Genomic DNA, 13,023 nt, shown 5'->3' with positions numbered 1-13,023 from the left:
AGCTCTGTGCTTGTCTTCTGACAGTCATGATAGAGCAGTGAGTGAGACCAACGGCCCAAGCTCCTGGACTGGGGAAGGGAGCAGAGAGAGCTTGTTCCCTGTCTTCTGTCCATTGCTGTTTATTATAAGGCATATTTAAGAGTGGACTGCTTTTTTCCAATATGTCAGGCCATATCCTACTGTTAGGAACCCCTGGATCTGTGGGTGTGGTTTTTTTTATGAATTTGCATGTATGAGCAAATCAAGTCAGCTACACTCTCACAGAGGTATTGTTTCACCTATAGACTTGGCAGCTCTGGCCAATGATCCTGTTGCAGCACACACAGAATGATTCTGAAAGTATATTTTAGAATGTTAATAAAATCCACCAAATAAAGAAGCAAACAAAACTATCCCTGATGATTTTCTAAATAGTACTTAGCTTTGGTTTTAAATATTTAGGCTTTCCTCCTATAATTAATTTGATTGATTAATACCTTTTAAAAATGTATGCATTTAGGGTAGCTTTGCAATATAAAAATAATTTCTACCCATAATTCTCTACCTTAATGTAACTCTTTCATCTCTTGGGATTCCTTTTAGCCTTTATCTAATTATTATATGTGATAATAGCATTGGCATTTATGCAATTTTATGTTCTGTTCTTGCCATTTCTTTACAACTTTTTGAATATGCCTCTCTGAAGTGACTCATCCTGCAGCGTGTATGACTCAGGGGAGTGCAGGAAGGTTTGTTTTGAACGGCAAGATGAGTGTCAGACTGGTTTTCCCAGCAGCAAACAGTCCGTGCAGTTTAGGCGCAGATGAAACAAACAGCGCACGTTCTCGTGGCCTAGGCTTGGGAGAAAAGTAGGCGGATTATGCAGTGGTCGCTCTACTTACAAATGGTGAGATGGTAGGAACACTTTTAGTTGTGGAGTTCACGTGGCCAGCCAAATGAAAGTCAGGTGGCCTACCTGAGAGTAGAGCTTACTTTTTGTTGAAAAGAAGGTCAGACCTTTGTGATTTTCTACAAATGGAAAAGATTAAAAAACAAACAGAACACACCAAGTCTCAGGGTCAGTGGAAAAGAGATCCTAGGTATGGTGGGCTGACATTTCTTGGTCCTTTCTGATTTACCTAGAGAAGAATGTCCAAAAAGAAAAGGTCCCAGGTGTTATTTTTAAAATTCTCTGATCACAGATCTCTGCTGCTCACATAAGGTAATGGATGCAAACAGAATGTGAACCTGGAAGGGAAGAAACAAGGTTGTGTATGTTTTATAATTCAGATAAAGGAAATATTCAACCTAGGGACATAAACTTAATCATTTATGTTGAGTTCTCTTAAAACTCTTTGAAAATATGCAAGAGTTCTCTGCAGGATTGCTTTTGAGACAGCAGGAGTTTGCGTGCCTGTGGTGGTGATGCAGGTTTGAGTCCCCAGTCTACCCTTTTCCTCTGGAATGCCAGCCACAGTGGAGAGTCTCATAGGTAGAGGAACAGCCTGTGCGGTGGATAGAAGTACATGTCCTCCGTGCTTTGGAGCTGCTCAGAAAAGAAGCAGAAATCACAGGCTGGGAAACAGACCTGGGGAGGTTTATTTACAAATCAAAGATTGTTCTGAAAATTCATTTTATTTTCTTTTTTCTCCTTGTCAAAGATTTTATTTATTTATTTGAGAGGTAGAGTTACAGACCATAAGAGGAAGAGACAGAGAGAAAGGTCTTTCTTCCGTTGCTTCACTCCCCAAATAGCTGTGCCAATCCAAAGCCAGGAGCCAGGAGCTTCTTCCTGGTCTCCCATGTGGGTGCAGGGGCCCAAGGACTTGGGCCACCTTCTACTGCTTTCCCAGGCCATAGCAGAGAGCTGGATTGGAAAAGGAGCAGCAGGGACTAGAACCGGCACCCATATGGGATGCCGGCGCCAGAGGTGGAGGATTAACCTACTGCGCCGCGGCACCAGCCCCTATTTACTTATTTATTTGAAAGAGTTACAGAGAAAGGGTAGAGACACAGAGAGAAAGAGGTCTTCCATCTAGTAGCTTACTCCTCAGATGGCCGCAATGGCCGGAGCTGAGCTGATTCGAAGCCTGGAGCCAAGAGCTTCTTCCAGGACTCCCATGTGGGTGCAGCGCCCCGAGGACTTGGGCCATCCTCTAATGCCTTCCCAGGCAGCATTAGAAGGGAGCTGGATCAGAAGTGGAACAGCTGCGGCTTGAACTGGCACCCATTTGGGTTGCTGGTGCTGGAGGCCAAGGCCTTAACCCACTGCACCACAGCACTGGCCAGGAAATTCACTTTAGGAACTTGAGTGTATCAGTTAGGAGTGGGTTCTGTTGTGTGTAAAAGATCATAAAGAACAAACAAACAACTAAATCTGGAGCTTATAGAAAATGGGATAATTTTAATTTCTTTTCCTTCACATAAAAAGGTTTGAAGCTGGTCAGCTGATGGCTGGTGGGGCAGCTCCACAGTCTTCAGGGACCCAGGATCCTCTCTTTTTGCTTCATCATCCTTAGTGCTGACTTCTACCCTCAGGTTTGCCAAGGTCTTCCGGATGACCACTGTGGCTCTAGCTGTCACATCTGCACCCCAGGAAAGAAGAAGGGCAAGGCTGAAGGGCGTACTTCCTGCTAGACTCAACCCTCCCCAAAGAGCTTTCCTGGAAGCCCCACCCACATATTGGCAGCCCCTATCTCTCAAGGACATTGCTTTCCCCAAAATGTAGAGGCTTACATGGCTGAGACTAGAGGCCACCTGCAGACTCTTTGAATAGGACAGTTGTATTTGGTGAACGGGGCTTCTAGTTTGCTTGCTCCACAAGGTTGAGATTGACTATGTGGAAGGCACTACAGCTGCAGTAATAAACAAGGTAGATGTGGTCCCTGCCCTCAGTGGAATTTGTAAATAAGTAAATTAAAAATGTGATGAACATGAAGAAGGAGGAATTAAAGAGTGTTTAGGATTGTGTCCTGGGAAGGTCTCTGTGGGGTATGCCACGACATGCACATTGAGAGTTAAAAGATGCCTGGGAGTGAGCCAGCTTAGAAAAGTGGGGATGGGATGGAGGTCCCACTCTGTGGTGTAGTGTATAAAGCTGCCACCTGCAGTGCCAGCATCCCATATGGGCGCTAGTTCAAATCCCTGCTGCTCCACTTCCATTCCAGCTCTCTGCTATGGCCTGGGAAGGCATTGGAGGATGACCTGAGACCTTGGGCCCCTGCCCCCGTATGGGAGACCTGGAGGAGGCTCTTGACTCCTGGCTTCCAATCGGCGCAGCTCTAGCTGTTGCGACCAATTGGGGAGTGAACCAGTGGATGGAAGATCTCTCTCTCTCTTGCCTCTCCTTCTCTCTCTGTAACTCTGGCTTTCGAATAAATAAATAAATCTTCAGAAAAGTGGGGATGGGATGTTTGGGGAGGGCTCAGGAGGGGAAGGAATGTTCCCAGCAGACTCATCCCCAGTCTGATAATTTTCCTGACAGTTACCTTCTCTCACTCTTTGTCTTAGCTCTTCATCAAAGGGAATCAGTGGGAATTCCCAAGTAACAAGGAAAGGCTGGGACCAAATATTCTTTCTATCTGAAATGGCTAAAGGGACTGCCATCCTCTCCACTTAATTGGTTGGTTTTTTTTTTTTTTAGTGTCTCTGGATGAGTGCCTGCCTCCATAGGCTCCTCCAGGGTATGTTGCTAACCAGGCAAGGAGGTGGACAGATAATTGGGGCATACTGAAGTCTAACTGCGCCATTATAGATGCGGATTTTGGTCTCTGTAGAATTGTGGGGAGGCAAGGCTTGGTTCTGACCCTGAGGTGCTGATGTGACCCCCTTCCCATTCCAGGAAGTGGATGTCGTGGTAGCACCGTGCCAAGGCCTCCGGCCCACAGTGGATGTTCTGGGTGACTTGGTGAATGATTTCTTGCCTGTGATAACCTATGCGCTCCACAAGGATGAACTCTCCGAGAGGGACGAGCAAGAGCTTCAGGAAATCCGAAAGTATTTCTCCTTTCCCGTGTTCTTTTTCAAAGTGCCAAAGCCGGAGATAATAGACGCCTCCAGCAGAACGGAGGGCGAGCGAGCACCACTTTACCGCCAGCTAACTGACCTGGGCTATCTCAGCAGCAGTGCCTGGAACTGTGTGTCCCCCAGCCAGGACGTGAGACCCCAGAGCATGCTGGTGGACCAAACTGAGAAGCTGCGACACTTGAGCACGTTCTCTCACCAGGTGCTACAGACCCGCCTGGTGGACGCAGCCACGGCCCTGAACCTGGTGCATTGCCACTGCCTCGACGTCTTCATTAACCAGGCCTTTGACATGCAGCGGGACCTGCAGATCACTCCCAAACGCCTGGAATACACTCGAAAAAAGGAGAATGAGTTATATGAATCACTCATGAATATTGCCAACCGGAAGCAGGAGGAAATGAAGGATATGATTGTTGAGACGCTGAACACCATGAAGGAGGAGCTTCTAGACGATGCTGCCAACATGGAGTTTAAAGGTAGGCTCCCGAAAGCGTGGCTGGGTCCTGGGGCTGCAGGAGTCTTTAGTGCTCTTTTTCTAGCTGGAAATTGAGTACATTGACTCTTAAGGTTAAAGGGACCTCAGGGTAATGTCATCTGCCTCCCTGTTACCAGCAGGAGCCCATTTTAAAACATTTAGCTCAGGGGGCCTGGCCTTGCTGTCAGACACTTCCCTGAAGAGGCCCATTAGCTCAGCTTTCAGTAAATTCATCCTAATAGTTCTCTAATCTTCATTTTCTGTACCTCAAGGAGCTGGAGAAGAAATGCTTTGAAGAATGTTGCTAAGCCATGCCTTAATCCTTGCTCCTTCGGCATGGCAAGTGTTTATTAAAGACTGATTTATTTATTTGAAAGGCAGAGTTACAGAGAGAGGGCCAGAGACAGAGAGAGAAAGAGATCCTCCATCCACTGGTTCACTTTCCAAATGGCTGGGCTGGACCAGGTCAAAGCCAGGAGCCTGCAACCCTGTCTGGTCTCCCATGTGGGTGGCAGGAACGCAAGCACTTGTACCATCTTCTGCCGCTTTCTCAGGCACATTATCAGAGAGCTGGATCAGAAGTGGAGCAGGGGCTAGTGCTGTGGCGCAGCAAGTTAATGCCTTGGCCTGCAGTGTGGGCATCCCATATGGGCGCCAGTTCGAGACCCGGCTGCTCCACTTCCAATCCAGCTCTCTGCTATGGCCTGGGAAAGCCATAGAAGATGGCCCAAGTCCTTGGGCCCCTGCACCCACGTGGGAGACCTGAAAGAAGCTCCTGGCCTCGGATCGGTGCAGCTTCGGCCGTTGCGGCCAACTGAGGAGTGAATCATTGGATGGAAGGCTGGCTCTCCCTCTCTCCCTCCCTCTCTCTCTCTCTCTCTCTCTGTCTCTCTCTCCCTCTCCCTCTCCCTCTCCTCTCTCTGTATAACTCTGACTTTCAAATAAATAAATCTTAAAAAAAAAAAAAAAGTGGAGCAATCAGGACTTGAACCAGTGCCCACATGGGATGCTGGCATCCCAGGCTGTGGCTTTACCTGCTACACTACAGCACCACCCCTCATTTTCTTTTTATGCTGCTTCTGAAATCTAATCTAGGAGGATTTCCCCAAGTAATGTTTTTAACTTTTTGGGCAGACCCTGTTCTTCCCAAATGGCTATTAACGAAATTGAACAAAACTGCTGGTGTCTAAGGGTTAGACGCTGCTGACTTTGTCTGCTGACCACAGAGTAAACCTCTGTGCACGAATGTTAGCTCGACTACCTGCTGGTTGAAGTAGTTTGCAAGTTAGCCTTGGATTCCGAGTCGTGAGTATGTGCCCACATCAGCGTGGAGGCTTTCCCAAAACACGGTGCTCAGGCCGGGAAAGACCTTTCCAGACCCAGGCAGGTTTCTGACATGATATCCAGCATCATTTTTTTTTTTCCTTTCCAAAAATCTCCCTGGGGGGATTCTGCTTATTTCTACTTTCTAGATGAGGAAACTAAGCTTAGACAAGTGAGTGAACAGTGAGGCAAGATTTGAGTCTAGGCAGCGGGATTCCTCAGCCCCCACTTTCCATTTCCATGCCGTTCTGTTCCCAGTCTGTTCCCAGGTCTGGGTGCCACCTTCATCCTCGCACCCACCTGCAGAACCTCACTCAGCATGGTCTTCACCTGGCTTCTTTCCCTGTCACCACGTCTAGTTGTATTGTATCTGGTATCTATCTGTGATGGTCTGTTCTGTCCTTTTTAAAATAAATATTTATCAGGGCTAGCCCTGTGATGTAGTGGATAAAGCTGCTGCATACAGTGCCAGCATCCCATATGGGTACTGGTTCGAGTCCCAGCTGTTCCAAATCCGATCCAGCTCCCTGCTATGGCCTGGGAGAGCAGTGGAAGATGCTCCAAGTGCTTGGGCTCCAAGTGTGGGAGACTTGGGTGAAGCTCCTGGCTCCTGGATTTGATCTGGCCTAGCCCCAGCCATTGCAGTCATTTGGGGAGTGAACCGGTGAATGGAAGATATCTCTCCCTCTCTGTCTTTCCCTCTCTCTTTCAAATAAATAAAATAAATCATAAAAAAACCTTGAAATGTCTTTTATTTGTCTGTGAATTTCCAAATCCTGCCTACCTATGGAGGCCTCTCCCAGATGCTGTTTTTCATGAAGTATTTAATTTTCTGGACAAATGACAACTCCCACAAATACTCCTCTGAACTCCCACAGCCTTTCATCTGTAACTTGTTTCTGGCCTAGCTCACCTTCCACTTTCATAATGGTTATTTATGTTCTTCTGGCTATTTTCTAAAATCCTGGAGTTGTAGGGGAGTTGGGTCTGGGGCTTACTCACCATCCTGTCCCTTGAAGCAAATAGCACAGGCTCTTCTATCCAGTACATCTTTGGAGAACGAGTGAGTGGGAATGGTGTTTTCGGCTACATCACACTGATCAACACAAAGGAAATAGAGCTGACTTTAGCAAGCATAGGATGCCTGATTTCTTATACGTCTTTTTAAAAATGAACCAAGAGGGGCCAGCTCTGTGGTGCAGAAGGTCCCCCGTTTGTGTTACTGGCACCCCATATCAGAGCACCAGCTCAAGGCCACTCTGCTTCCAGTCCAGCTCCCTGCTAATGTGCCTGGGAAGGTACAGAAGGCAGCCCAAGTGCTTGGGCTCCTGCCTTCCATGTGTGAGACCAGGATGGAGTTCCTGGCCCCTGGCTTTGTTCTGGCCTAGATCTGGCTGTTGCAGCCATTTGGGAAGTAAACCTGTTAATGGAAGATCTCTCTCTCTCTCCCCTACCCCCTCTTTCTGTCCCTCCCTCTCTGTACCTCTGCCTTTCAAGATATATTTTATTTATTTGAAAGAGTTACAGAGAGAGGTGGAGACAGAGAGAGAGGTCTTCCATCCACTGGTTCACTCCCCAGATGGCTGCAATGGCTGGAGCTGAGCCAATCTGAAACCAGGAGCCAGGAGCCTCTTCCAGGTCTCCCACTGGGTGCAGGAGCCCAAGGACTTGGGCCATCTTCTACTGCTATTCCAGGCCATAGCAGAGAGCTAGATCAGAAGAGGAGCAGCCGGGACTAGAACCAGCGCCCATATGGGATGCTGGCACTTCAGGCCAGGGCGTTAACCCACTGATCCAAAGCACCAGCCCCTAATTAATTAATTAAAAAAAAAAAAACTGAATATACCTCCTGTGAGTTCCCACTACAGGGAGGAGTTGCTGAGGAATGCTCATCTATAGTAGAAATCCAAAGAAGTTTTCTCAATATTTAATTAAAGACCCCGGAACTCAATGCCAGCGTCATAGCGCACATGACAAAAGGGGCATTCAGTAGACTATTTGGGGGCAGATGTTTGGCACAGTGGTTAAGATGCTGCCTGGATGCCCACATCCCATAGTAGAGCCCCTGGGTTTGAGTCCTGGCTCCACTTTCAATGCAGCTCCCTGCTAATGTGTGCCCTGGGAAGCAGCAGATGTTGACTGAAGGGTTTGGGTCCCTGTCATCCACATGGAAGACCTGGTACATTCCAAGTTCTGGTTTTGGACTGGCCCAGCCCTGGCTATTGGAGGCATTTGGGAAGGGAACCATTAGATGGAATATACATCTCTCTCTCCCCTCTTTCTTTCTCCCTTTATCTCTGCCTTTCAAATAAATAAGTAACAAATTAACTTTTTAAAAGAGGAATATTTGATTTGGTCTTTTGTGTCCTGCAGACTGTGTTTGGTGCCTGGATATAGTGATTAGCTGGACAGGCATGGGAGTAACTGGGGACAAGGAGATCAAATGTCTGGCTCTGTTAACTTCATTGTGGACTTGTGGATCCGCTTACCTAGATGGCTGCTTATTGGGCACAACTGTGTCTGACTCTTACTTGTTCTCGGCCTTTCTGCTTATCCTTAAGACAAGGATTTGTAGATCTAGAGGAGCGCTAATACTTACCCTGTACAGCCAGATTCTCTAGTGGTTTTTGTTTTTATTTTATTTTAAAGATTTGTTTATTTATTTAAAAGAGTAACAGAGAGAGAAGAGAGACACACAGAGAGAGAGGGAGATCTTCCATCTGCTGGTTCACTCTCCAAATGGCTGGAGCTAGGAGCTTCCTCCAGGTCTCCCACATGGGTGTAGGGGCCCAAGCACTTGGGCCATCTTCTGCTGCTTTCCCAGGTGCATTATCAGGGAGCTGGATTGGAAATGGAGCAGTGACTCAAACTGACACCCATATGGCCCTTAATTCAGGTGGGAGGGTATTACCCCCAGTGATCCAGTTCACATTCATATATTCTTCTACATCCTGCCTTTTCCCTAGAGAGCTTTCTTTTTTTAAAACATTTTATAAAGGTTTGTTTATTTATCTGAAAGTCAAAGTTACAGAGAGAGAGAAGGAGAGGCAGAGAGAAAGAAGGTCTTCCATCCACTGGTTTACCCCTCAACTAGCCACAATGGCCAGAGCTGTGCCAATCTGAAGCCAGGAGCCAGGAGCTTCCTCTGGGACTCCCACGGGGGTGCAAGGGCCCAAGGACTTGGGCCAACCTCCACTGCTTTCCCAGGCCACAGCAGAGAGCTGGATTGGAAGTAGAGCAGCCAGGACTCAAACTGGCGCCTTAATGTGATGCTGGCACTGCAGGCTGCGGACCCACCCAGTACGTCATAGCGCCAGCTCTCTTTTTATTAATTTTTAAAGAATGTATTTAAGTTATATAATTTTCATGTATTTCATATATACAGATTTAGGAACATAGTGATACTTCCCACCCTTTCCTCCCTCCCACCCATGCTGAACCCTTCTTTGTCCTCTCCTATTCCCATTCTTTTTTTTGTTTGTTTGTTTGTTTGTTTGTTTTTTTGACAGGCAGAGTGGACAGTGAGAGAGACAGACAGAGAGAAAGGTCTTCCTTTGCCGTTGGTTCACCCTCCAATGGCCGCCGCGCTAATCTGATGGCAGAAGCCAGGTGCTTCTCCTGGTCTCCCATGGGGTGCAGGGCCCAAGCACTTGGGCCATCCTCCACTGCACTCCCTGGCCACAGCAGAGAGCTGGCCTGGAAGAGGGGCAACCGGGACAGAATCCGGCGCCCCAACCGGGATTAGAACCTGGTGTGCTGGCGCCGCAAGGCGGAGGATTAGCCTAGTGAGCCACGGCGCCGGCCCCTATTCCCATTCTTAAATCTTAGAGGTCTATTCTCAGATTACTTAATGATTGTAAGGTTAACCCTACCCTAGTAAAAAGTTCAACTAATAGTATGAAGAGAAAAACACTGTTCCCCAACAGAAGAGACAAGGACTGTATACAGTCGTCGATCTCAAAATGTTCATTTCACTCCAGTACATTACATTTTAGGTAGTCTAGCATTGATAATTACATATGAAGTTAATTTTAGGAAATTTATAATCTAAAACAGTATTTTCTGAGAAAAATCACTTACTTAATTATGGTCCCTTACCTCTGTTATTATATTTATATAAATAAGAATGTTAGCTGAGAGGCAGACACACACAAACTTGGACAGAGAAAGAAAGAGAGAGAGAGGAGAAAGACACAGAGAGACTGACAGTGTTAAAAAGGGAGCACTCCCGAATCAGCCGTAAAGGCACTCGGATCTGGCTGAAAAGCCCATGAGAGTATTTCATGCATGGAAAGCCAAGACACTCTGGCAAAAAGATCTCTGTGAGTGAGATCCCAGTGGAAAGAACAGGTCTTCAAAGAGGGAGGTGCCTTTCTCTGAAGGGAGGAGAGAACCTCCACTTTGACTATGACCGTGTCTAAACAAGATAAGAGTCGGAGAACTCAAGGGGCTTCCATAGCCTTGGAAACTCATGACTGGTGCATAGGGAGATTACTGATGCCATAAACAGGAGTGTCAATTTGTAAAGTCAACAACAGGAGTCACTGTGCACTTACTCCTCATGTAGGATCTCTGTCCTTAATGTGCTGTACACTGAGGCTTAATGCTATAACGAGTACTCAAACAGTATATTTCACTTTGTGTTTCTATGGGGGAGCAAACGATTGAAATCCTTACTTAATGTACACTAAACTGATCTTCTGTAAAAAAAGAAATTATCAATTCCCAACTTGACTCTCACTGGGATTAAACATGACAATAGGTCTGAAAAAAAAAAAAAAAAAAAAAGGGAGCACTCCCATCCACTCATTCACTCCACAATGATCGCAATGCCCAGACTTGGGCTGAAGCTGAAGCCGGGGTCAGAAACTCAGTGTGGATCTCCCGCATGGATGAGAGAATCCTCTTTAGTTACGGCAAGGCTGATGCTTCATAGGATCTGCGTCAGCGGAATGCCTGGGTCGTGCATCCCTTCTGGAACTTTGCGTCTAGGAAACTCGGCCTGAGACATGAGCTTGCCGGGCAACTTACAAAATAGATTTTCTAACCCTGAAAGATAGTGACATGGTGGCAACAACAATTGAGTATTCCCTTTTAGTTGTTCAGTGATTTGATCAGAATAAATCTCTTACTCTTGGACTTTTCTCACTATTGTGCTAGGAAGTATGAAGTTTTTCATAGATCATAGGCTTTGGAACCAATGGGCTCTGAATTCAAATGCCAATGTCTGACTCTCTAACTGTACTGTCTCCTTTCTGGTGTTCACTCTGCCCCTCTCTGAGGTTGTTTCCTGGTCTATAAAAAATAGCCAGCAAAACCCACTTGACAGAGTTGTTGTAAAGATGGAATTAGATTCCACACATAGGTTGGTTATTACATAGATTTGTTGTAAACTAGCAAATAGACTGTACTTAATAAGTGTCATTCCTCCTCCTGCCATAAATATGACATAAAAGCTAACAAAACCAGCAGGCCCTTCTTTGATAGGTTGAAGCTTCTCAGGATCGTATTGCCTTAAGTACTGAGAGTTACACGGCCCTGGTCGTGCCGAGGGGCAACTCGCCAACCAGCTCTGTCTTTTTGTAGCCGGCATCACCTGACTTCTGGAGATGCCCCTTCCCCTCCTGTGGATGACTAACTTGTTTCTCTGCCCCATAGATGTTATTGTCCCTGCAAACGGAGAACCAGTGGGCACCAGAGAGATCAAATGCTGCATCCGACAGATCCAGGAACTCATCATCTCCCGGCTTAACCAGGCAGTGGCTAACAAGCTGATCAGCTCAGTGGATTACTTGCGCGAGAGCTTCGTCGGAACCCTGGAACGGTGTCTGCAGAGCCTGGAAAAGTCTCAGGACGTCTCTGTTCACATCACCAGTAATTATCTCAAACAGGTACACGGAGAGTGGTTGTCAGGAGGCCGGACCCCAGATGGCACTCACAGCCCTCACACAAGCCAAACTTCAAATAAGCCAGAGATCACCCTTTCTTTCTGCTTTTGTAAAGAGTTTTTGTTTGTTTGTTCTGTTTTGTTTTTATTTGAAAGGCAGGGTAACAGGGAGAGGGGGAGAGACAAGAGAGAGAAAGAGATCTTCCGTCTGCTGGTTCACTCACCAAATTGCCACAATGATTGTGGCTGAGTCAGGCTGAATCCAGGAACCAGAAACTCCACCTGGGTCTCCCATGTGGGTGGCTGAGCCCAAGCACTTGGGCCATCCTCTGCTGCTTTCCCAGGAATATTGACAGAAAGTGGGGCAACTGGGACTCAGACTGGCACACTGATATGGGATGCCAGCATTGTTAGCGGCAGCTTAACTTGCTGTACCACAACGCTGGCTCCAAAAGACTTCCCTTTCAATTATTTGCCAATCCACTTTGAATGTTATTTTTGTTTCCCTGTTACAAGACCACTGCCTGTGGGAGGTGCTGATGAGCTGAAATATCGCAGGGAAGCTCATGCATGTGGAGCTGAAGAAAAAGGACCTAAACAGTTATGAAGCAGATGGGCAGCTCGAGTTCAGTCTGTGTATATTGACAGATAGATTGGAAACCCTGAGACCGGGACGGTGTTCTCGCAGTGACTATCATGTACACATGTTTGCAGCACACTCCGCTCAGGCCATCTTCTCACCTGTGTTCTCCTTCAGATCCTAAACGCCGCCTATCACGTGGAAGTCACGTTTCACTCAGGGTCCTCGGTTACAAGGATGCTGTGGGAGCAAATCAAGCAGGTAGGGTTGCTTAGAGAAACATGTTGTCAGCCCCTGTTGGCTCCCATGAATCCTGGTGACTCCAGTAGGGACAGATTCTAGGACCTTCTGTCATGGTCGGGGAACCCGTGTGTTTTGGGCTACCTGCCTGGGAGGCTTCTGGTGTATGCCTTCTCAATTGTATAGTCAAGTACTCTGTTTAGCTCTTATAAGTAGGGGGTGTAAATGATGTCTTATGGAGCCATTAGGCTACCTCACCAGCTTCTGTGTATTTCTTCTCCCCAAGCTCAGTGTTTTCTCAGAACCAGGCTTTGCTGTTGCCAGAAGCCCTGAGTGTGGCTCCTGTTCTGGATTAGCTCTGCCTGCTATGTAGCGTTACTTCCTAGCTTCAGAAAGTGATCTGTCAGACACTCACTGGCACTGAATGTAATGCGTTGAGGTTGTGGGCACGTAGACCAGGTCTCGTATTTGATACTTTCCTCTAGGCTGAGTTCTGATTTTGCCGTAGATGCA

At 47.0% G+C, this 13,023-nt stretch overlaps 1 protein-coding gene across 4 annotated transcripts in view; it reads left to right on the top strand.

The window, feature by feature from the left end:
* The window catches only part of DSTYK (dual serine/threonine and tyrosine protein kinase), a 61,309-nt gene that overhangs the window by 35,289 nt on the left and 12,997 nt on the right, over positions 1 to 13,023 (top strand). For all 4 annotated transcript variants that reach the window (XM_002717566.6, XM_008268524.5, XM_089312099.1 and 1 more), the window contains 3 exons: positions 3,821 to 4,481; positions 11,462 to 11,694; positions 12,448 to 12,531. In XM_002717566.6, the coding sequence (XP_002717612.1) occupies positions 3,821 to 4,481; positions 11,462 to 11,694; positions 12,448 to 12,531 (978 nt within the window). The remainder of the gene's footprint in view (positions 1 to 3,820; positions 4,482 to 11,461; positions 11,695 to 12,447; positions 12,532 to 13,023) is intronic.

The sequence above is a fragment of the Oryctolagus cuniculus genome, chromosome 13 (genome assembly GCF_051225735.1).
Source record: "Oryctolagus cuniculus isolate XC-2025 breed Fujian yellow rabbit chromosome 13, ASM5122573v1, whole genome shotgun sequence".
Classification (NCBI taxonomy): Eukaryota; Metazoa; Chordata; class Mammalia; order Lagomorpha; family Leporidae; genus Oryctolagus; species Oryctolagus cuniculus.
Note: the sequence above shows the minus strand (reverse complement) of the source record. Positions and strands in the feature narration are given on the sequence as shown.